This window comes from Cololabis saira, chromosome 16 (genome assembly GCF_033807715.1).
Source record: "Cololabis saira isolate AMF1-May2022 chromosome 16, fColSai1.1, whole genome shotgun sequence".
Taxonomy (NCBI): Eukaryota; Metazoa; Chordata; class Actinopteri; order Beloniformes; family Belonidae; genus Cololabis; species Cololabis saira.
In genome coordinates, this window is record NC_084602.1 from 14,934,450 (window position 1) to 14,957,779 (window position 23,330).

Sequence of the window (23,330 nt, forward strand, 5' to 3'; positions counted from 1 at the left end):
AAATAAATTAAACAGAAAAAAAAAATCCACAATATTTACAAGTTATTTTCAGGTAAATCTTGCACTTTCATCTGTCATAATGTTCATATATGGTTCCCAGAATTCAGCAAAGTCCTTTCGTTTTCCTTTAGCAATGTACCGGTACGTTAGTCTTTCCAGTCCGATACAGCCAGAAAGCTCCCTAATAGACGTTGATTAATTAAAAAGAAGCGAACAAATGTGGTTAAATAACCTCCAGTGAAGTTTTTTCTTCTTCATTTTTATTTAGTGGTTTGTTTTAGCTTTTTCCTCTCGAGAGGATAATTTAATGACATTCAACCACTCAATCCTCTCACAAGAGAGAACATAGTGTTTGGTATTAACATAAAGGACAATAAGTGTGACCTGATATTGAACATCCTAATTCTCCTTGCGAAATTCTTCATCCACACCTTGTGGACAATCATCAATGCTTTGAAAATAATGAGGAAAAAAACGGCATTGTCCATCCTCAGAACATATGAAGAACTGAAAATATTTGAGGACCCCTAATGTGATATTATTTCTTATCATTTATTTATTTTACGTCTGAATTTATTTCATTTATTTACTTATTATTTATGTTAATTATAATTTTCAATATTTTGTTTGTTATCTTCTATGTGCCTTGTGTGATTGTTATTGTTTCTATGCCTTATTGTCGTAAACAATACATTTTCAATAAAAAAAAAAAAATAATGATTGAATGAAGTCACAATTGTCTTTATCGGTGTAGAATGAATGTTCCAAGTCACAGCTGATCTGCATTTGATGTAAATGAATCCAGAAGACGTCACGCACACACCACTCTCTAAGCATGTTTGCTGGCCCCTGAACATTTTATGTGTCTGCAAGTTCACCTTCATCGTTTCATCATAAAAAGCCAACACTCTGGTCATCCTCTTGAGTGTGTCTCTCTGTGTTATTTCACAAACATGAAACACTTGATTTGTATAAAAACATTGTGTGAGTTAACTCTGAGATATAGTGAGTAGATTTTCAAACAATCTCCAGTTGGTCCTGGACTATATTTGCTTGAGCCAGCCCAAGATTGTAGTTTGAAACGTCTTTAAATATCCCAATGATAGAATCAGAGGGTCTGGAGATAGTCCAGAGGTGTTGTTGTCAAAGTTTTAATGTTTTTCGATGAATAATTTGAATATCTAGGAATTAACTGGGTGTCTGCAGTAACTGCAATCAGAAGTGATCTGATTTTCATCACAAGACACATAATAGACAAAGAATGTAATAAATCTGAAAACACATATATGTTTAGGTGAAATTAAAAAAGAACATTCTCTATATATGTATATATAATGAATGAATGAATGAATGAATGAATGAATGAATGAATGAATGAATGAATGAATGAATGAATGAATGAGTTTTATTTTTGTTTCATGTCCGAAGACCCATCCCTTACAGGATTATAAGACACCAGAAACAGAAAATCATCAATATACAATATCACACTCACTTAATTGGGAGCTGCACAATGTACACCGGAAAAACAAAATAAATAAATAAATCAAATTAAAAAAAATAAAAATAAATAAAAATACTTAATATTTCTTTCTCCCCAACAAAACCCAGAATGGATATTTTCACATATATGTTACTTTTCTTCGTTTATCCTATGCTTTCTCTAAATAGTCAGCAAGTGCAAATACTTTATAATCAAAAATCCATTTGAGCCTCTCAGCATCACTTACCCACATCAAATCCACATTCTTACTTACACCTGTCAAATAATTTCTGACGCAACTCACGATATATATATATATATTAGGGGTGTAACGATACACTAATCTCACGATACGGTACGATACACGATATTGAGGTCACGATAACGATACGATACGATATTATAGCAGTATTTTTTTAACAACCTTGATAGAGGAATATATGACTGGAAAAAATTGACTTTTATTTGAAAGACACATAATACAAAACAATGCTGTGCGTTTGCCCTATTGTTACAGTTTGTAATGCTTTATAACTGTTTAAGTTTTAAAGAGAAAGCCAAGCCAACCATTTTCCACAAACTGAACTAAAACTAAATGTCAGGTTTGCATTATGCATCTTCAGTTTCATACAAGTACAAATATTTGGCCACAAACGGAATAGTTTCTCTCATGTATGATTTGAATTTTTTCTTTTCCAGAAATTTAACAACTAAAATTGAATAAATAAATACAAGTAAATAAATACATACAATTTTACATCATACAAAAGATTGATTCATGCTCACCTTACAAGTGTAAGAGGAGATTTATTTTTGTTAAGAAGGTTATTTTGTTAATTCAGGGTTCATTATTTTATAAATATATTCTTTATATTCTGATGTAAATCAGGGACTATAATGACACTAGTCAGTTTATCTGTAGTGATTAGTTTGTTTTAGATTGGGCGGAGTGATACGCCACAGTACGGCACTAGGTGCTGTGTTGATGTTCTGAAATCCTACGCTGTTGAGCGGACATTGAAGTACACGCAAACTCACGCAGAAGTTGTCCCGTGTTTATCCTACTCACGACCCCAAAAAGGTTTAATTTAATAAGGTAAGGCTTCACTCTACACCAGACTTAAATAAGTAAAGGTTCAGAGCTCAAAACAGGACCGCAAAACGGGACTACTTTCTTCTGAGCGGAGTAATATTTTGGTCCGCGCGGTCGCGGCTGCGGCAGCGGTCGCGGTCGGATGCGCGTTTCTAGTCAACACAATAGATTAAAATTAATAACCCAATATCGCGATACAGGTTGTCACCTCCACGACACGTTTCGTGACGTTTTTGTATCGCGAAATTTCGTGGCACGATATATTGTTACACCCCTAATATATATATATATATATATATATATATATATATATATATATATATATATATATATATATATATATATATATATATATATATATATATATGTGTGTGTTATGGAGGATTATTTGTGCCAAAATTAAATAAATAAATACATCATTAATTAATTAAAATGGTAATGAAATATATAATTAATTAATTAAATGTGTAATTAATTAAATACGGAAATAATATTTTTTTACCTAAAATGAATTGTATTTTAATTAATTAAAGACATATTTAATTCTAATTTTAATTAATTAATGACACATTTAATTAACTAATGATATATTTCATTACCATTTTAATTAATTAATGATGTATTTATTTATTTAATTTCCTCCATAGTATGTGTGTGTGTGTGTGTGTGTGTGTGTGTGTGTGTGTGTGTGTGTGTGTGTGTGTGTGTGTGTGTGTGTGTGTGTGTGTGTGTGTGTGTGTGTGTGTGAGTGTGAGAAAGTGAAATAGATGTGCACTGTGTTGTCATCCAGCTCCTGAGCCTGAGCACCGACGGTAACCAGGGTAACTGGTCCAAGTCTCGCGAGATGACGCTGCTGCCGAGAGGGTTGATATGAGGAAAAGTGGAAATTCGCATTGATTGATGCGTTTGTAAAACGTTCAGCTAGCTATGTTCCGGTCGCCGCTCGCAAAGTATCACAGCAAAACGTACCAAACCCGCACGAGCTGGGGCTGCAGCCTGCGCTCCGAGGCGCCGTGTGCGGCATAAGGCGGGCCGCGGGGTCGGTGGTCCGAGTCCTCGCTAGCTGCCTGGGCTAGCCATGCTAGCGCCAGCCCGCTAGCTTTGTTTACATCCAGCGCGGGCCGGATTACAACCAAACAATGTGCGACTGTAGCCCGTGCAGCTCGTGAATTATCCGTCAGCGTTGGATCCCCCCCGACCCCCCATGGAGCATTTGTGGAGAACATCGGGCTGGTGTGTGAGCTAACAGCATGCTAACCTATTGATCATTGCTGCAGTGTCGGGGCAGCTCGCTGATCATCATGATCGCTGCTCATAATCTGTCATTTATGTGTATATAGCTCTGCCTTCACGTACTGGAGTGAGTAATCCCCCCCTCATTTCCTAAAGACTTGGGTGTGTAGACCCCGGATCTCCCCTAAACCAGCAGTATTTCCCCGGTGAGGGGTGCACCGACATGAATCCCGCCCGAGCGACCGCCCTGTACGTGTCGGCCAGCCGGGCCGTGCTGCAGGGCTCCCTGGCAGAGATGTACCGGCTGCTGCCCTGCCTGCGGCAGGCGCTCGCCTGCCTCGTCTGCGGTAAGAACCACAGGGGTTTATAGCAAAACAGTATAAACATTGTCTTTTTGAACTCGTATCTGCTTTTGAATCTTAAATCCTGTTTAGCCGTATTGAGTGAAATGTCTGTGGGCGTGAGTCTCTCTCGCTCGTTACAGTGGTCTCCTTAGCAACCGACGCAGAGCCTACGGCGTATGGAACGCGTCGCCGCGTTCTCTACGCCGTAGGCTCTACGTCGGTGTAACGCGGAACCATAAATCAGCCTCCAGTCGTCTGTCCTCTTGACAAGACAGATGACTCCTGTTGTTGTGCTGCTGCTGCAGAGCCATGTGGTTTCTAGTCAGGCTTTATTTACTCGCACTGCTCCAGCCAGTGAAATATCAAAGCAGACACAGCTTTCATTAGCAGACAGGGTCCGTGTACTTTGCGGCCATCCGTTTTTTGTTTTGAAATGACAGAATAGAGAAATAATCAAAAATCATCCGTTTCCCATCTTTTTTTTATATAATAAAAAATATATAATATAATAAAAAACGGACAACTGATTGTTATCCATTATCCGTTATCCGTTATCCGATTTCATTGATGATGTGTTTGAAAATTGAAATTGGGCAGCGAATAGGAATAGGAAATAGAGAAAAGAGTTTTCCATTTGCTGTTTTAATTCCCAATTTCGATTTTCAAACACATCAATGAAATCGGATAATGGATAATGGATAACTTTCCGTTTTTTATTATCAAAACAAAATATGGGAAACGGATTATTTTGGATTATTTCTCTATTTTTATTTTGTCATTTCAAAACAAAAAACTGATGGCCGCGAAGTACACGGACCAGACAGGAGGTATTGACAGAATGATACATTTCATTTCGGCTATAATATCCAATTGTGACTCTGCTTTTGTTATTATCATTTATGTATTCATAAAAAAATATTGAACCAGTATTGGAAGTCTGTTGGCTCTAAATGCTAATAATATGAACATTGGGGATTGCTTATGTCACTATGGTATTGTGGAAAATAATCCCCTGACATGCTAAGAGTCAATAAATAAGACGTATAAAGTTTGTTTTTCATGGTAAAACACCAGTTTCAGGTGGTTATAGTGTGTTTGATCATTTTCAAATACTTAGTCACATTAAGTGGTAATAAAGACACTGCATTTCCACTGATAACAAGGACTTCTATAAAGCTCACTGAGGTTGAATCTTCACTAAATAGCCACTGCCCAGCTATTACACTATGCATTGGAGAATGCCTAATAAAAAGCAAACAATGTATTTATTTGTTTATTTTTGTTCAAGGTAAATTGCTCCAGGATCCAATTTCTCCAACGCACCCAGAGTGTCAGCATTATGTCTGCTTGGGCTGTAAAGGCCTGAAGATGCAGATCAGGCCATCGTGTAATCGCTGTAGGGACTATTCCTGCTTCCAGGAGAACAAACAGCTCTCTTTACTTGTGGAGTGCTACAGGAAGCTCTGCCTCTATGTCACCCATTCACCGTTGCTGCAGTCAGTCAGCAGCCACGTCGGAGGATCTCCAGAGGTCATGACCTTGCTAGAGGAGGTGCTGATGTCACACAAAGAGGAGGCAGAGGACACAGAAGACTTGTTAGTAGAAGATGTGATCCTGTCTGCTCCTGAGTCCCTAACCCCCACAGAAGCACCACCGGCTCCCGCAGAGCTCTCAGCTGTTCCCCAAAGCTCCTCTTCTGACCCTCCTTCTTATAACGGACCACAGGAATGTAATGGACAAGCATTAGAAGATGTTGTTCCCTCTTCCCCTGAGTTGGAAGTATGTGAGCTGGTAGAAGAACAGCCACCTGCAGGCGTGTCAGTATCCGATAGTGCTTGTGGTCTGGAGCTGAGTCTGACACCTGCCTCTTTAGCCCCAATACCAGGCACTGTGTGCTCACTCAGGGAATCTAGTAGCAAGGAGTTGGAGGAAGGAGAAGTGTTGCTCCTCAGTGTAGAGGAGGTGTTACAGACATTGGATCCCCTCCAACCTGGTCGAGACTCTCTTCACACGCAGCCAGATAGGACTCACACACACATAACAACGGACAGAGCACACACTCAAATGTACATACAACTGGATACAGCCCACAACTACACACAGATTCACACTGAGAGGACTAACGCAGTGACAGACCACGGCGCTCACATACACACATCTTCCTTTGATCATCCCTCAGCTTCCAAGCTCCTGCCAGTCCGCCTTAACCGCAAGCGATCTCGTTCAGAAAGTGACAGGGAGAAGGTGAAACCTCTCCCCATCACCTCCATCCTGCAGGGCTCCTCTTCAAACGTAAACTGTCCAAACCCCCCACAGACTGTGCACACAAAATTGCCTACACCTCCCCTAACCGTACCAGCGCACACATACTCATCGCTTCTCAATGGCGCATCTCCCAAGCCCAGTCGCCCTGTACAGAACCACAGTAAAGGTGGCAGGAAGCAAGTGGATCAGAACCCCAAGAAGCCCCATGCGAAGGCCCGCAGCAGCGGAGGCTCCAAGTCCAAGGACCGAAGCAAAGACCAGCGCCCGATGCCAGGTTGCCTGGTGTCCGCAGCACCTGTCAGGCCCCCGTATAAGAAGCCGGTGGAGAAAAAGGGCTGTAAGTGTGGCAGAGCCACGCAGAATCCATCTGTGTTGACCTGCAGAGGGCAACGTTGTCCCTGTTACTCAAACCGCAAGGTGAGAGAAACCATTGAGTGTAGCAAATCTTTGGCTTTACTGATTTTAAATGCCTGCAAACTAAATATATCCAGTAATACCATCATCACATGCAGTGTACTGTGTTTTTGTTTGTAATTTTGCGCTTATTCTTTGTTTTGTTTTAAACGTTGAGTCGTTGTGAACCTGAACTGTTGGCCCAGCTAAACCTGTTTTTAAAAAAAAAAGGATGTTATGTCATGGGAGTGCGAGATGAATAATATTTTCCATTTACTCTCATGTTTCTCAGGCATGTCTAGATTGTATCTGTCGAGGTTGTCAGAACTCTTACATGGCAAACGGAGAGAAGAAGCTCGAGGCCTTCGCCGTGCCAGAGAAGGCCTTAGAACAGACACGGCTCACACTCGGCATCAACCTGACCAGCATCACAGCAGCCGCGGCGCTACGCAATCCAACAAGCGCCACCATCCGCCACAACACCATCCTTAATGTCGCCACTGCAACGGGATCCCCCGTGACCACTGCCTTCCTGTCCACCAGCCCCTCACAAGATCCCAACTATGAGGACAGCCTGGAGCTGCTGATTGGATGAGAGGCTGGGACTCCCAAAATAGACAGCTCGGTGCCGATTGAATGTGACGATTGATCGTTGTGTCTGTCAGAGAGTCTGTATCTCCTCCGGAAGGGAGGAAGTCTAAGGCAGCTATGGGTCTCTCCCGTTCTGTAACCTGCTCTTCTTCTGTGTTGGAAAACGTTGAGTAGTAAGACTAGCATGGGTGTGCCAAAGCCTCCTGTATCGTGCCTGTGTGCTGGTGTGTGTTGTTGCCTGTATGTAGTTAAACACTTGTACTATGTTCAAAGGATGTTCTGTACTTCAGAGGTGCTTTTTTTTTTTTTCTTCATAGACCGCAGACATACTGTAAGAGGCAATCAACACACAAAGGAGTTGCATGCACATAAATATATGTGCATGCAGTTTACTTTTTTTTTTTTTTTAATTTGGAGCATAATGCCAACTAAAGACGGATCATTATGTCACGGTTCCCCATTTTGAATAATCCATCACAGAAATGCATTATTGGTATCAGGTCATACTTTACTAATCCTTAATCTCGTTCACACTTTTGCTGTGAACGGCTCTTGTGAATAATTTATGGAGATCGTCTGACACAAGACTTTATACTCTTTCTCTCATTCATTCACTCAATCCAAGTACTGTCTGATGTTCAAATAATTTGTCTTAATGAACTTCACTGATGCAGGCATTGCACATGCAGGGAGATCATATAAAAGCACTCGGCTGGCTCCAAGTTTTGTGTGTTCACCTGCTGAGATTAACTCTAGTCTCGGCGGGTTTGGAGGTCATTAGCACTTAGTTTGATTGCTCAAATTACATCTAAAACCTTTATCATAGCAATAGAAACTCCAGCAAGGAGCCTTCCTGCCCCCACGTGTAGTTCCTTAAAGTATTGCCATTACAAACTGTAACTCACTGTTCTCTAAATAATTCGTGTTTTGACTTATAGGATCGTACGTGACTGTGTAGAGAAAAACTGAAGCCATAGGTTGTCGTAAAGAAGACAAAATATCCTTTAACAATGTTTCTTCCCACTACACGGTTGAAATGTCCCGAGTGGTCAAAGATTATTTTTGATAAAGTGTTTTAGTTTTGGTAACGGTGTCTTTTGGTTAAGCCACAACGGACCCCTCCCTTCGTTCACAATCTCACGTTTTTGTCTGCCTTTGTGTTTACAATCTCAGCTGTAATTACAATATGTTTGTCGGTTCAGTCGCAGTGACCAAAACCAAAAGAAAAGACTGAAGAAAGAAGACTATGGGTTGCAAACGCGTGGGTTCTCCACGAACAGGATGTAGCAGGTGGATTAAAGGTTGATAAGCAAGTATGACCCATTATTCTGTGTGTATGTTGCTGATTGCATTTCTTTTGGGCATTACTTGAACCCCGATTAGTTTTTGATATATATTTTTTTTTTATTAATGTAAACATTTGTTAAAGGAGTGGCACGTTTTGCTGAAATGTTCACTGCCATATTATGGAGACATGTAAGACAACATGAATTAAATGATAGTTTTTTACTTTTTCAGCTTTGTGTCTTTTTGTGCGCAAAATAGCCAATGACCATAGACAAGTTATGTTCACAAGGCAGCTCTAAGTTTCATTATTCAATTGTTTTATTTATATAGCGTCTATTACAACACAAGTTTTCTCTAGGCGCTTTCCAGAGACCGAGAACATGACCCCCGAGCAATTATTACATATACAATGACTGGTAGAAACTCCCCTAGGGGGAGAAAAACGTTAAGCCAAACAGTGGCAGGAAAACTCCCCTTTAGGAGGGAAGAAACCTTGAGCAGGACTTGGATCATAAGGGGGGACCCTCCTGCCGGAGGCCAGCTGGGCAGAGCAGGAAAAGAGAGAACAGACAGAGAATGAAGAACAGAGAAAGGAGAGACAGACACAATGCTTAGCTGGTGCACTACAGGGATTATAAACAGATGTAGACAGCAGACACTGGGGTGGTTATAGTGTGGAACTGCAGGTCAGGATGTCAGTAAGTATCCAACAGACATCTATGCAGACAGGAGACAGGTGGCAGCAGCAGTGGGATGATCAGAGGGGGGACTGCAGGGCAGCATGCAGCTCCTGAAGCTCTGGCCTGCAAACATGAATAGAAGAAAAAAGGAGGGGGGCAGACCAGCACAACAAACTACAAGAACAATGGGGAACAATTATGGTGATGAGATACTTCTAATAAATAACGGAGGGTCCATCTGACGAAAGGAAAGAGAGGAAGAAGGGGTGAGGGGCACTGTTCAGTGGTGCCCCCCTGCAGCGTAGGCCTATGGCAGCAGATCTACTGGGCCTAACACACTAAAGTTTACACCAACTAGAGGCTTTACTAAACAAATGTTTTAAGTTGGGTTTTACAGGTGGAGGTGGTGTCAGCCTCCTCAACCCAAATAAAGCTTATAGTTTTAACAGCGAAGCTAGGGACGGATTGAGATTTGTGGTTAGAAAATGACTGCTTTTATTTAGCATGAAAGGTAAGACATTTACTAAGGACGTGGAACATTACCTCACGGTGCTAAACTCCAACTATAAGCTTAAAGATTTTATCTTTCTTCCACCCTGAGATAAAGTACAACAGTTATTCAACACTTGTCAGGTATGTGGGAAAGGCAGGATGTGTTCACTCTAAAAACACTGAATATTTCTGCTCGGTCAGTTCTTCGCTTTAAGGCTCCGGGGACGACAGTCCATCTCCCCGGACATTTCACAAAAGAAATTCAATAAACACATTGAAAACTTCACTAACAACATCTGTGTCGATTGGTCATCACCTCAAAGGAGGAGTTCAACTCCTGACTTCTTCACCTCCAAAAGACGTTGCTCTTCCCTCTACGGGGGCATCCACAACATACAATCTGTGTGTACTGTAGTGATGCCCGCTTTATCTGTCATGGAGCACCAGTGGTGTTACCAGGATGCCAGGTGTGGGTGGGCATTAGTCTTACCCGGGGAAGGGCAAAAAAAAAAGTCGCAATGCTCAACTAGTGCAAAATCCAGCGTAGGCCTACTGCACCTTAAAACATGTTTTGTTTTCTCCTCTCTCAAATAAATCCATAACTGAACATATGAACATGCAGGCGATAACATTTTTTTTGTTTTGTTTTGTTTTTTTCTAAGGTGATAGAGGAGGAAAAGACACAAAGGTAGAACTTAGAACATAATGAGATGTGCAGGTAATAAAGCAACAGGTTAGGTTACAGAGTAAATCCTTATTATCCCAGGTACCATCTACGGGACAAGTCTGCGGCTGATCTCGGCAAATTCTGTCACAAATCTATTCATGTCAAGATTCCTTGTAATCTCTTTCTCATGGGCCAAAATGACTAAATCTCTCTTCCGTGAATGCAGCAGAGGAGTGAGAATGTGGGTTAATGTTGAAAAAGAGCTTTCACATGCAGCTGAAGACACACCAATGATTAGTGCAGTGACATACAGTCTGTGCAAGATGGGAAATGCATCTTTGTACTGCTGAATGCATTTGCAAGCTTCAGAGAGGTTCACATCAGTTGGCAGTTTATCCATTAACATTGGTCTTGCAACCACAACTTCATTTTGCATGCTACTTTGCTCTGTGCGTGTGTCATGGTTATAATAGAGTTAAAAAAGAAATTTGTAATTAATTGTTTTCATGTGTTAAAAGGAGTTAAAAAGGTTAAAACAATGATCGATCGTGGGTTCTGGGTTCAACTGTTTTGCCTGGCCAACAGCAAACAGTAACAGCGCTGCTCGGTGATTGATTGAAAATGCCTGTTTGACGTGTTGAATGAGAATCAGTGTAACGTGATGGTGAACGGATGAACAATACACACTGGCTGCAACGTGTTGTGCTCGCGTCTTTTTTTATTTTTATCTTTTCCCCGGCAACGGGGCGTAACACTTTCATGTCAGAGTCTCCAAAAGTTTCCAATGACACCAGATAAAGTCGCTTGAATTGTCGCTTTTTTGAAAAAGAGTCTTAGGGGGGTCTGAAAAGTCGCTAAATATAGCGACAGAAACGCAGAGCTGACGACACTACTGACCCACTCAGCTCGCTCAGCAGTGGCAGGGGTGGGAGCTTTGTGATTCAACAGTGCTCATTGGAGAGTTCACTCTACATGACAGTGAATCCACTAATCACCTACATACATACACAGTAATAGATGAATGGGATATCACTGTCGTGCCCAGACTGCCGTCAACACTACATCCAGTTTTCCTTGGGTGGGCAGAGCATGTCCGTGGGTGGGCACTGCCCCCCCTGGTACCGCCCCCGTGTAGCCCCCTCCGTTTACCATCAGGAAAGAGGACGGGCTGAAACCACCGCTCATAAATAACTGGGCCTTCTTTCTAGTTTGATCATAGTCCTGCAGACCCGCGGTCCAAAAGAAGTTCTCTCCATTCATTTCTTCTCATCGTCCAATCCTGTAGCTTCAGACAGCAACCTGTGTCTCAAGGAAAAGTCGCGACATCTCGGTCCACCTAACGGCCGTTTCCGGCCCGGACCTCTGCTCTATCCCACCAGGAAAGCGCCGAAGTAGCTCGCCCTCCCGTCCATCTCCATGGCGCTGGCATTGCTGACAGTGATGAAGAGGCGATCGGCCGGCTGCAGGAAGGCAGTGCCGGCCTGATGCAACGAGAACAGGCCGGGCTCCTGACCGCGGAGCCAGCAGACGCTCCGGGAGGACTTCATCAGCAAGATGGGCCCCGTGTAGGAACTCATCTGTGGGGAGCATCACAGAACAAGATCACAGCTGTCAAAAATGAAGCGCTGCGTTATAATCTCACGTTAACATGCAACAGTGACTACGTTTACATGCAGACAATAACCCTTTTAAAACCCGATTATTGGCAATAACCCGAATTTGCACGGCCATGTAAACACCAATAACCCCTTTGAATAACCAGAATTTGCTCATATTCCGGTTTTTAAAAACCCGAATATGACCCCTGGGTTACTCCTTCTAAAACCCGAATATTGGGTCATGTAAACGCCAAACAGAATATCCCGATCAAACGGAACATGAATTTGTTTTCTGCGCAAGCTCTGTTCACAAGGAATCCTGGTCTTTTGAGTCCAGGAAGTTCTTATAAACACGGAAAAACGCAAGACCACGCCACACTTTTGGAGTGAGGAGGAGACTAATCACTTCATAAATGTAATAAAGGATATGAATATTTTGGCATTTGTAGACGGTACAAAGTACCGGGATAGTGAGATTTACAAGAAGGTGAGCGAAAAGTTGCGCGACGCAGCATTTGTTTTGAATTTGGATACAGGAAGAAGAAGCGGAAATGACGGTAATTGCGTCATCACGTTGTCCGCGCGTCGCTGGTTTGATCGGGATATCCTGAATTATTAATTACCATGTATACAAAGATAACCCTGTTTTCTCACACATGTAAACGGAATATTCCGAATGTTTCAGTAACCGGAATATTAGCAATAACCCGAATTTTGACTGCATGTAAACGTAGTCAGTGATTCAAGAGCATATCTTCATCTCAAACTTTTCACTTCCGTTTTGTTCATTCGAGGAAGTGCGAGAGTTAAATGCTTTGAAAAAAGTATTATCTACACTAGTTGGAAAAAAAACAACCAGAAAACAAACAAACAAACAAACAAAAAAAAAAAAAAAGGTGCCCACTCTGCCTTTCAAGTGGATAAATGAATCCTGACCTTTTTGTAGATGTACTGCATAAGCTCTGCTCCCTCTTCCTCCTTTGCTTCCCCATCCGTGTCCCCTATGGAGGGGAGTCTGAAATAGGTCTGGGCGTAGATGTAGTAGAGGCCAGCTTTGGGCACCAGCAGGTCGCCCCCCCTCAGCTCCATGTTCTGCAGGAAGGACAGTCCTCTCTGGCCCTCCCACGCTCTTATGCGCTCCCCAAAATATCCCCTGCCGCTCAGCAGGCCTGCAACCGTGCCAGTAACAAACACGCAGGAGCAAACACACACAGACATTCAGTACAAAGGAAGGGCAGAGAGCAGTGTTGAACACAGGCAGCAAATTTTTATAGATGCACCCACAAAACAGTGGATGTGGAAGGCTCAGCCACGGGTTGCTGCTTATTTTAGATTCTTTGGCAGCGTAACACTCACATGTTTAGAAAAAAATGAAACAAAAGGGTAAAAAAAAAAAAAAAATCATGAAAGATTTTATATTTAATGGTGAATATCTTGACAATCTATAAACCTATTTAGGTGAAGATTTAGAACTTGACTTTGGCTCCCCCCAGTGGTTATATGAAGAACTACACAAACAAAGTGGCGAGTGCAGCGAGTTTGTTTGCGCCCTTACTTTATATCAACGTGGTTATTTTTGATGTGAAAAAAAATCTCAGTGGATTTTAAGAAATCTGCTTGTATCTGAGTAGCTCAACTAAACCCAAACAGAACTGATAAGACTGCATGGTAAAGTTTAATGGTTGGATAATTATCACTTTACTGTGATTTAGATGTGTAATTCAGGGATTCATCAGTTCCCTATAGCACAGTAAGGGGTATTGCCTTAGGTCAAGTTATTATCAAGTTTTTAACCTTCACTATTCTTTTTGGGTTTAGATACAAGGCAGAGTGTGCATTGCAATAATTTTGCAATAATGTAGCTGCAAAAATAGCATTTAAAGTTTTATGGTGCTTGTGGATTGATGTCATTGCTCCGTCTTTGTTTCCGTCCACTTTACATGTGTGTCACCCGAGGTTATGGGAAATGCAGCTGCACATCTGCAGGTCCTGACAGACACAGGTATGAGGAGGTAACTGAATCATCCTCAGTCTGAGATGCCTAGAAGCCAATACCTCACCTTTGCCCCGGGAGGGGGCAAAGGGAGGGCTTGTGTGTGAATGTGAACAAATCATCTGTCGAGTGAAAAGTGTACCATTCCTTGCCACTTAATGTGCTCCAGGACACTGCAGATTATTCTAGATATTTTGCTTCCAGTTAAGTTAAATTCTCCTCACTTTCATCTGCTGGCGACGTCGGCGATGAGGCTACGCCGGTTACGTGAGCAGCGACTTTAGGTAGTGGGACCCCTCGGACCCCGGGGTGCAGTACAGGCAGCGCTCCCGTCAGCTTATCTGCAGAAACCCAAACACAAACGAAACACACAGGGCATTTTTGGTGGGAAAGGTCATACAAAAGCCCATTAGGATTCAATGGTGGCATTGTTCTTACTTCTCATAGCAGTGGATATCTCCCTCTGGAATCTGTCAGCAATCTTCTGACAAAAAAAAAAAACGAAAACACAAGAACAAGCAGGGGAAACAGTGAGTAAAAGTAAATGGAAAGTAGATTTAAAGCCACTCAATGAAGTAATATCACTTCCGACAACGTGGGGGGGGGCAAATGGATCGGATCAAGTGATTCAGCAATGTGGAAATTCATGACTAATATTAAAGGGCTATTGGCACCCTGTGGTTTGAAAATATTTAAGAATAAATGATTAACCTTGCATATGTTAGATAAAACAAAGGATAAATCAAAACCTTCTCTATGTGATAGTGGAGCTGTTTTGTGACCTGCCAACAGGGGTCACTTTTTTTGTCCTCTGTTGGTGGATCCTCAAACTCCAAGTCCAGCTTTGCGTTTACCAGACAGGACACGCTGCTCCGGGAGAAACTCTCCTGCATCTGAAATTGTGTAACAACAATACATCAGCTTGTTAATTCATGCTTGTGTCAAATGAGCTTCTCTGTAAAGAGACAAACTGTTTACCTTTAAAACGCAGACAAAAATATGTTGTACACCTTAAAGTTTAAACTGACTAAAAACTAACCAATTACATGAGAAAATACTTTTAAAAAGTCCAAACATGACAAAATGTTTGCTTTTAGTTGTATTTTATATATTGGCCAGGTCCTTCCTGTTAAACCCCTTTATGTTTGTCAGCAGTTTTTTTCCAGTTTTGACAAAACCTTTATTTCAATGAAACCAAAACTAACACTTTCAGCAGAAAACTGCAGGACGTTTGGTAAAAATGTACCGTCCATTGAATTTAAGTGGGCGAGTTCTGGGTTCATGGCGTCTATGTGACAACATTCCTGGTTCCAGATTGAAGTCAATGTGGAAGTAAGAAGATGTGTTGCTCCTTGAGCGACCACTGGCAGCTTCCTCCAAAACAAGGCCAATCTCTATTGACCCACATGGTAAAATGTCCTAGTTTGCAGCAGAAATAAAATACAGGCAGTTTAAAAAAAATAGTTGCCTGGAAGGGTCCGAGGACAAAGCTTAGCTAAGCAGCAGGTGGCTCTTGCTCACCATCCATAGAGTGAACCTGTTGCAGATCTGAGCCGGTACCTCCGCAGCTTCTCCGGCGTGGAATGGGCCGAAGGAGCCCGGAGACAAGGAGGATAATTTCAGGACCCTTCCAAGTGTGCTGGGACCCGCGCTTGGCTGATTTAGCACAAGCACTGCAACTCTCCATAGTTGGTGCTTCTAACAAGCCCTTGCCGTACCACGAACAACCAAATTAACTTTCCTCCAGCCTGCTACACAAATTAAGACCCGAGGTTCAAAGCGGTCCTCCCCCTATTTATGGCGAGTTTTGGGGAGTACTAGCTGTGTTAAATCAAATCTAGAAGTTGACCTGATGGTGCTGAGGCTTCCAGCCCCCGGGTGAGACCAGGGGTCAGGACTGGAAAAGTTCAAACTTTTCAGGCTTAAAGGGAACCTATTATGAAAAACATGTTTTCTCTTGGCTTCTCGTGGCTTCTACGAGCCGTTCAGATTCTTCTCCCGTCGTTACGTAACGAAAATGCAATTTACATAGGTTGGCCTCCGATGCATGAAACCACGCCCACAACTAACTCCGCTTGCCGGAGCTTCGTCCATTTTTTCCTAGCGGTGTATCGCGTCATTCAGGCAGCCAATCAGCACAGAGCCTCATTATCATAGCCCCGCCCACTCAGAATCCCACATTGATAATGAGGTTAGAGACTGGGATGATAAAGACATGACTCAGAGGCTGAATTTCTAATTTATTTAGCAAAAACAATCAAAAGCTTGTTTTTAAGACATTCAAGGCCTGTTTAAAATAGGTATTATATGCCATAATAGGTCTCCTTTAAGACAAAGCATCAGCCAATCAAAGTGCAGCTACACAACCTGCTCACCCCGCCCCCCAGCAAGAGGGAAGACATCTGATTGGTTGTCCCCGTCCTGAGGAAACGCCCCCGCGGCCTCGCTGCTGCCCCTGGTGACTGCAGGGTGATGGCTCATTAACTCCTGAGTGCTCTCAGGTGCGTCACTCAATAACAAACCAGTTCACCAATGTCGCTTTCAGGGCCGTTTTCCAACTTTTACACGTTTTGGAGCCACACTTGAACTTGACATTTGTTGCATTTAGGAGTTACAGCCCATTCAGCAGGAGCCAGTTTCATTTCCTCCTATTGTTTCACGTTATCTGCCAGCATACTTTCTCCTCTTTCATTGTTCAGCCTTAAACAGCAGGGACTTTACAAAGTTATTTAACCAACTTAAAGCATGTACTCAAATATTAGTGCTGGTGCAACCAGTAAAGTTCAGTGGTAGGCTATTTCTTGGTTATACCTTGTTACATGTTCACCCTCCTAATATCTGCGGTAAATGGGTCGGTTCAGGTTTACCACCGATGCCTTTAACTCCGGGATTAAAAGAAAGTCCAGATCTTACCGAGCTGAGGACTTTGTTGAAGTACATGAAGCTGACGGCCACAGCGATGGTCTGCAGGAGGACTGTAGCCAGCACGATGAGCCCAAGCGCCTGCACGGAGATGGAAATGGCCATGTCACCGCCGGCGGAGACGCGAGCCGAGGTCCGGAGAGGTAAGGAAAGAGGTAAGGAAGGAGCTGGAGAGAGACGCCGAGTGAGAGGAGGCTCTGCAGCTCCGAGGGAGGGAGCAGCGCGGCGGCCGCAGCTGGGAGGTGGAGCAACTTCCTCATGCTGCTCCACACAGGAAGGCCACGGAGCCCGCAGGCTGCTGGAGACGCGGCTTAAGGCTGATTTATGGTTCTGCGTTAAAGCCTACGGCGTATGGTGAGCGTCGCCGCGTACCATACGCTGTAGGCTCTGCGTCGATTTAACGTGGAACCATAATTCAGGCTTTAAAGTGGTGTCAGAATTAGGTAACTTTGTACGGAAGAGTATTAGGGCCAGGCAGGAGAAAAATAAAAATAATATTTTAGAGGAGGATTTTTTTTTTAATTATGCACTTCGAGAAAAAAGTTGAAATGTCGAGAAAAAAGTCGAAATATCGAGATTAATGTTGAAGTACAATTTCGAGAAAAAAGTCGAAATGTTAAACAAAAAGTCAATGTTGAGAAAAAAGTCTAAATGTCGAGAATAATGTTGAAGTCAAATTTCGTGAACAAAGTTGAAATGTCGAGAGAACAAAGGCGAAATTTCGACTTTATTCACGAAATTTCGACTTTTTTCTCGAAATTGTATTTCAACATTAATCTTGACATCAAAAAAAGAAGAAAAATCCAAGGTACTCTTCTTCAAATATAAAAAGCCTTTATTTGAAATGGCTATTTCAACATTAATCTCGACATTTCGACTTTTTCCTCGACATTGACTTTTTTCTCGAAGTGCACAATATGCCTGCTCACTCCTTAGGTTAAGGAGGAGACCTGAGCTCAGTGTGGGGCCCACCCGGGGTTGGTAGAGGATGGCAATGCACAGGACTGTTAGGTAGGAGCACTGGGTGATAAAATGGGGAAAAAAATGGGGGAAAAAAAACAAACTTTCCCCTCTCAAATGTTTTTTCTCCTGCATGGCCCTAATACTCTTCCGTAAACTTTGAGACTCAACGATGAGCTAAAAAGTCTAAACATGAAAATTTTTCTCAAGACTGACCATGACTTATTTATTAACTCGCATAGTCTTATTCATGAAGGCCTATAACTTGTGCAAAAGTTAGTAGCATTTTTTTTCTGTTTAAATAACGTAATAGGCTACAAAAGTGATCTTGGCTTCAGATGAATAACAACCTATAACTTATTTCATCTTGCCATTAGATAATAAAAACAACAAAAAAAGTAAGTCTAAGTTGCCCCTCTTTAGGATTTAAGAGGGCAGGTTACAGCCAGGTGTGGCTAATCATCAGCACCTGTGGAACTGATCATCAGCAGGCTGCAGACTGGCCAATCTTTGCTGGTTTGAAACATTCAGATGTGTGTTGTTAACACAATGCCAAGAGGGAAAGAGGTAAGCAATGGCCTAAGAAAAGCAAGTATTGTTTTACATAGATCTGGAAAGAGTTTAGAGAATTGTTCCAAAATTTGTAGTTCAGTGTTCAGAATCGAGATTATTCGCAAAGGATAAAACATAACAGAGAGTGGACATCCAAGCAAGTTCATCGTATAAGCTCAATGACAGCACATTTAGAGGAAGACTGAGCAAAAATGGTTTAATATTTTGTTTTCAGGAAACCGCTCTTTTCTAAAGAGAATACAGAAATGCAGCTAAAGTTCACAAACCTGCATATAAACAAACTTCAAGACCAAAGTATTCCAGAGTCAAATGTGAGAATGTCTTTTAGACATCAACTTAAAAGTGGGTCATGCAACAATGATCCAACGTTGTGTGCATGTTTAAGTCTTTTTGTTCTGAATCTTGGTAAAATGTGTCTTCACCCAGATGGAAGCAACAAAAAAAATCCTAAAGGAAGGTGTCTTCTATACGCAAATAATGATTTGTATAATAATGTAAGGGCCCAACTTTGTACATTTTGTTGTTCATTTAGGTTCCTGTTGTGGAGGGAGAGAGACCCCCAAATCAAAGATATTCCTCCAGACATTCAGAAACCTCAACTGTGCTGAGTGAGTGAGATGGAGATGTCAATTTCCCTGAGGGAAACTCCCAAAGGGATTAATAAAGTCATCTGAATGTGAAACCTCTCCTCAGTCCCACACATTAGTTTCTAAGAAATGTGTCTTGCACCACCCTCCCACAGTATAAATAAGAGGAGAATGACACTGATGGAGGCAATAAGAACACCGGATGAAACTTCATTAACTTGCATACACTGGAAATTCTCAGTTAAACACTCCATCAGCAAACCTTTTAGGTCAGATTTTAATATTTGTCTTATTTGCTGAAACAGGAAGCTGGATGTCATAAGAGCCGACCAAAGATTAAGCCATACAAGGGAGTTGACGACACCCTCCACATGGGTTAACATCCTGTTTAAACTGGTGCCTTTGCGTCAACCACACCCCTGCACCAACCTGGACAGAGTCCAGGTGATTTCCAACACAACTCGTGAGGGCATCTTTCACAATAGTCTTGTAGGGTTTGACCAAAAAAGAATAAGTCAATGCAACAAGTTTTTAGACTGCAGCCTGATGGCTGAACTCTTCCAAAGGCTGTCGAACCGATGACGCTGGAGAGCTTTACTGGTGCTACAGTAAAGCTGAGTTTGTTCATCACCTGATCAGATCAGTTCCTGAGACCCTACTAGGTAGGTAGAGGGTTAGGTAGATTAGGTATTTTAGCTTGGCACCCTTGATCTTTTCCTCTTTTAAATGTATCTGTTTTTGGGGGGGATTTGAAAGTCTGCAGCTATCTGACGACCTCAAAGATGGGCTGAAAATATACAAAAGTCTTGAATTCAAACAAAGCACTGTCCATTACTGTGATGGACATAAAGTTGGAGCATCAGATACAAACAGGGACACGAGTGACGGGACAGCTGAGTGCAACTTGTCTTTAAATCTCTGATTCTCTTTCTTTTTTAGCCAGCAGCGTCACATAGATGAGACAAGTGAGGCATGATTATTGTAAACAGCCTTGAAGCATGAGAGAGCACATCAGGTTCCCAAAACAATGATAGCTTTGATTACAAAAGAATAAACAGCCACAATCAAGTAAATTCCCATTAATACTTTGAGCCAGAAGTGTTTAGTGAAAAAGTGCAAATAGTTTTTACCACTTTGTCTGTAAATGAGGAGCAGCTGAAAGCAGCTGAAGATAACTGCAAGGCCTTTGAGGGAAGCACGAAACCCTGGGAACAACGATCTTTAAAAAACGACGTGGCACGTCAAGACATTTAGGCCTTTTGATGATGTGTTTCGGTGTTTGAAATTTAAGCAACTCCATATGAAGAAACCCAATTTTAACAAGCCTGATGAGAAACTAACAATTGTAACTAAACAGGCGAGATCACACAGGGACCCACTCTGAAATCCCCAGGACGGAAAACACAGGACCGCCCAGAGGTTCCATATGTCCAATTCTGAGTCGCTTCAATGCCGTTAGTGGGTGCTGTGTGATTTTACTATGATGGGGGGGTTTGCATAATTTTGAAAGTTAAAGTTGAATCCACACAGCATCAGTGCCAGTACAGTTCAGGCAGCAAAAGTTCAGCTTCTGAAATATGTCCTTTTTCCTGCTATTGTAAGGTGATCTGAGAAAACGCTGGCCAATTAGTGCCAAATAACTCTCAATTGTGAGGGCTTCAGTGCGGCTGCATGTAATGTTTGTCTCACGGGAGTCATTGGATCTGCAGGAGTTAACCCTCGAGTGATTCCCGGTGGTTCCTGCGCTTTCTTGCTTCACCTCTAACCCCCTCTCTATTGTCAGTGCCAGGAAGTCACAAAGGAGCTGGAGGAGAACACACCCAGTCAGCGGTCAGAACCTGTGTTAAAGCACGTGAAACAGATTCGGTTCAGCATGCACACACTCAACCACCTGCAGCATAGGCTCATCGCAACACGTTGGATCCTACGGCAACAAGATCCAACTTTTACCACGGAGCATCTGTCGTGCTACATTTCCATCCGACTTGCGGTTTATTTTTAGAACAAGCATCACTGGCTTATTGTTATGAAGTTGTTTTACTGCCAAACTGACAGAGTCAGAGAAAGTATGCACTGTTGCCGGAGCTTTTCGAAGCCCAAGGTCGCTCAGTTCGGCCTTCAGTCTTTGGAAGTGAGTTGAAACTGCTTAAAAAGACAATCAAGGCCGTCACAAGAATGTAACAAGAATGAAAGATCTTGTTTGTTTCCCCTGCTGATTAAGAGCTTAAAACCCAAAGAGGAGGCGTTAAATGACTCCTGTGTTCTCTGAATGCGAATAATTTCCCTGGTTTGCAGGTGAAGGTGATACTTGAAGACAGCGAGGCCTCGGGGTGGAAGGTGACACCCTGAGAGACGAGCCTGTCTACTGTCCACAGCAATCAGGGATTTAAAAGTATTTTTTCATCAGTTTTGTTGCTCCTTTTGTTATTTTTTTCCTGTTAGGCACTTAGTGACCTTTGTTCACTTTCAGATATGTCCTCATGTAACTTTAATTCTTAAACATGGTGTATAAATGCAGGATAAAATCCTTGTTTTTATGTCTGACAGTTAAAACACATGACCATGCGTGCATTATAATAGCAAATGACTAATAGCATTATTAAAATAAACTTAAAACTGTGCTATAGAGCAGGTAAAGGTACCCTTATCAACATGCTGTGCCTCTGTTTCCCCTTTACAAAAACAGGAGCTTAAAAATGTCATCATTGAATGAATTATGACTTTATTTTGAGTCAGATACACACCCTGCAGTGGGTCTTTAATGTAACTTTGATCAATATCTGAAAATATGCTACTTTCTGCAAAGGCTGCACCCTGTGAAAAAAGATCAGTGGGAAAGAGAAAATCACTGGGAGAGCTGGATCTTTAAAGAAAACTAAAGCAGTTTTATTTTCCCCTGTTTGGGATTTGAATCCCCTGAAGACAGAGCAGATGCTCCTTCCACCCTCTCTGCCCCCCTCCCCTTTTCTCTCCCTGAAGGATCTCCTCCCCAAGTTCCTCAGAGTAAAGTCATGGAATCTCCCTAAATTCCCAACGGAGGTCAACAGTTGTTCTTTGTCTTTTATTTCAAGTAAACAGTATTGCCAAAAAAAAAAAAAGAAGAAGAAAAAAAGCGTTTCTGAGCATGCACAGAAGTGTCAGAGGCTGACAGAGGTTCGTCACCGGAGGCATTTGTCTCTGATGGGAAGCTATCAAACAGTGAAAATGAAGACACTGCAGCCAAGTTTCAACAATCCATCTCTCTTAAAGCCTCTAGGCTTCAAGTGTAATTATCTAGAGTAGATTGTATTTGATGAAGGAGAGATCGCTTCAGAAATATCTGGAGAATGTAAATGATGTAAAAACAAACCATAAAAAAAACAAAAACGTGCTTTCTGAGCTGTTACAAGATCCTAGAACCAGATACATATTTCCTTGGCAGTTTGCTTACATGTTTGACAGTATCCAAGCCAAAATAAAGAAGCAGTGTAAGAGTGTAATACCTTGATCTTTTCTGATTTAATTGTTTCACTGGTGTATTTGGGATCAAAGTCGCGCTGCATGACCCGCATTTAAACCGGTGGCAGCTCCTGAAAAGTAATATAGATCTATCTGTTTGTCTGTCCATCTGTCCATCTATCTACAGTTGCTGCTGATGAAAACCGACAGTGGTAATATTATAAATGTATTCCTGTTTCTCTGCTCATTGTGAATGTATTATTTATTAATTTAATTGACAGGTTAAACCATGACTGTGATATTACAGAATTAACAATAAAACTAACAAAATCCCATGAACAAATTCTTCAGTAGAGGATGAGAAAGAATAAATTACCGGTACTGGAATATGACGTTTATTCAACGTTAGTCCTTATGGTGCCACCTTGTGGAACAACAGGACCATTACAGCTGAGAAGAAATCAGTCAGTTTTTGTGATCGGACCAGCTGAGGGCAAATCCACGATTGTACGGTTTCCCAACCTTTACATACATTTATTTGGCTTTTAAATGTGTGTTCATTATAACATGTACTAAGAGGTTCTTCGGCAGGAGGGTCCCCCCCCTTATAAGTCAGGCCCTGCTCAAGGTTTCTTCCCTCCTAAAGCGGTTAGGGGTTTCCTTGCCACTGTTTGGATTAAGGTTTTTCTCCAACTATAGGGAGTTATCTGCAATTGTTTGTAATAATTGCA

General features: G+C 42.0%; 2 protein-coding genes across 2 annotated transcripts; one reads left to right on the forward strand and one right to left on the reverse strand.

Annotated features, from left to right (window-relative positions):
• The first annotated feature begins 3,423 nt into the window (after positions 1-3,423).
• On the forward strand, positions 3,424-8,919 carry msl2a (MSL complex subunit 2a). Its single transcript, XM_061743804.1, has 3 exons — positions 3,424-4,156; positions 5,442-6,835; positions 7,104-8,919. The coding sequence occupies exons 1-3, from the start codon at positions 4,033-4,035 to the stop codon at positions 7,404-7,406; spliced, it is 1,821 nt and encodes a 606-aa protein (XP_061599788.1). The 5' UTR covers positions 3,424-4,032; the 3' UTR covers positions 7,407-8,919.
• Positions 8,920-8,989: 70 nt separating this feature from the next.
• LOC133462896 (tumor necrosis factor ligand superfamily member 10-like) lies at positions 8,990-17,314 on the reverse strand. The gene is made up of 6 exons (XM_061744397.1): positions 17,033-17,314; positions 14,869-15,012; positions 14,558-14,603; positions 14,344-14,460; positions 13,063-13,295; positions 8,990-12,105 (listed from the first exon to the last, which is right to left on the reverse strand). The coding sequence occupies exons 1-6, from the start codon at positions 17,144-17,146 to the stop codon at positions 11,896-11,898; spliced, it is 864 nt and encodes a 287-aa protein (XP_061600381.1). The 5' UTR covers positions 17,147-17,314; the 3' UTR covers positions 8,990-11,895.
• Between the last annotated feature and the right edge of the window lie 6,016 nt (positions 17,315-23,330).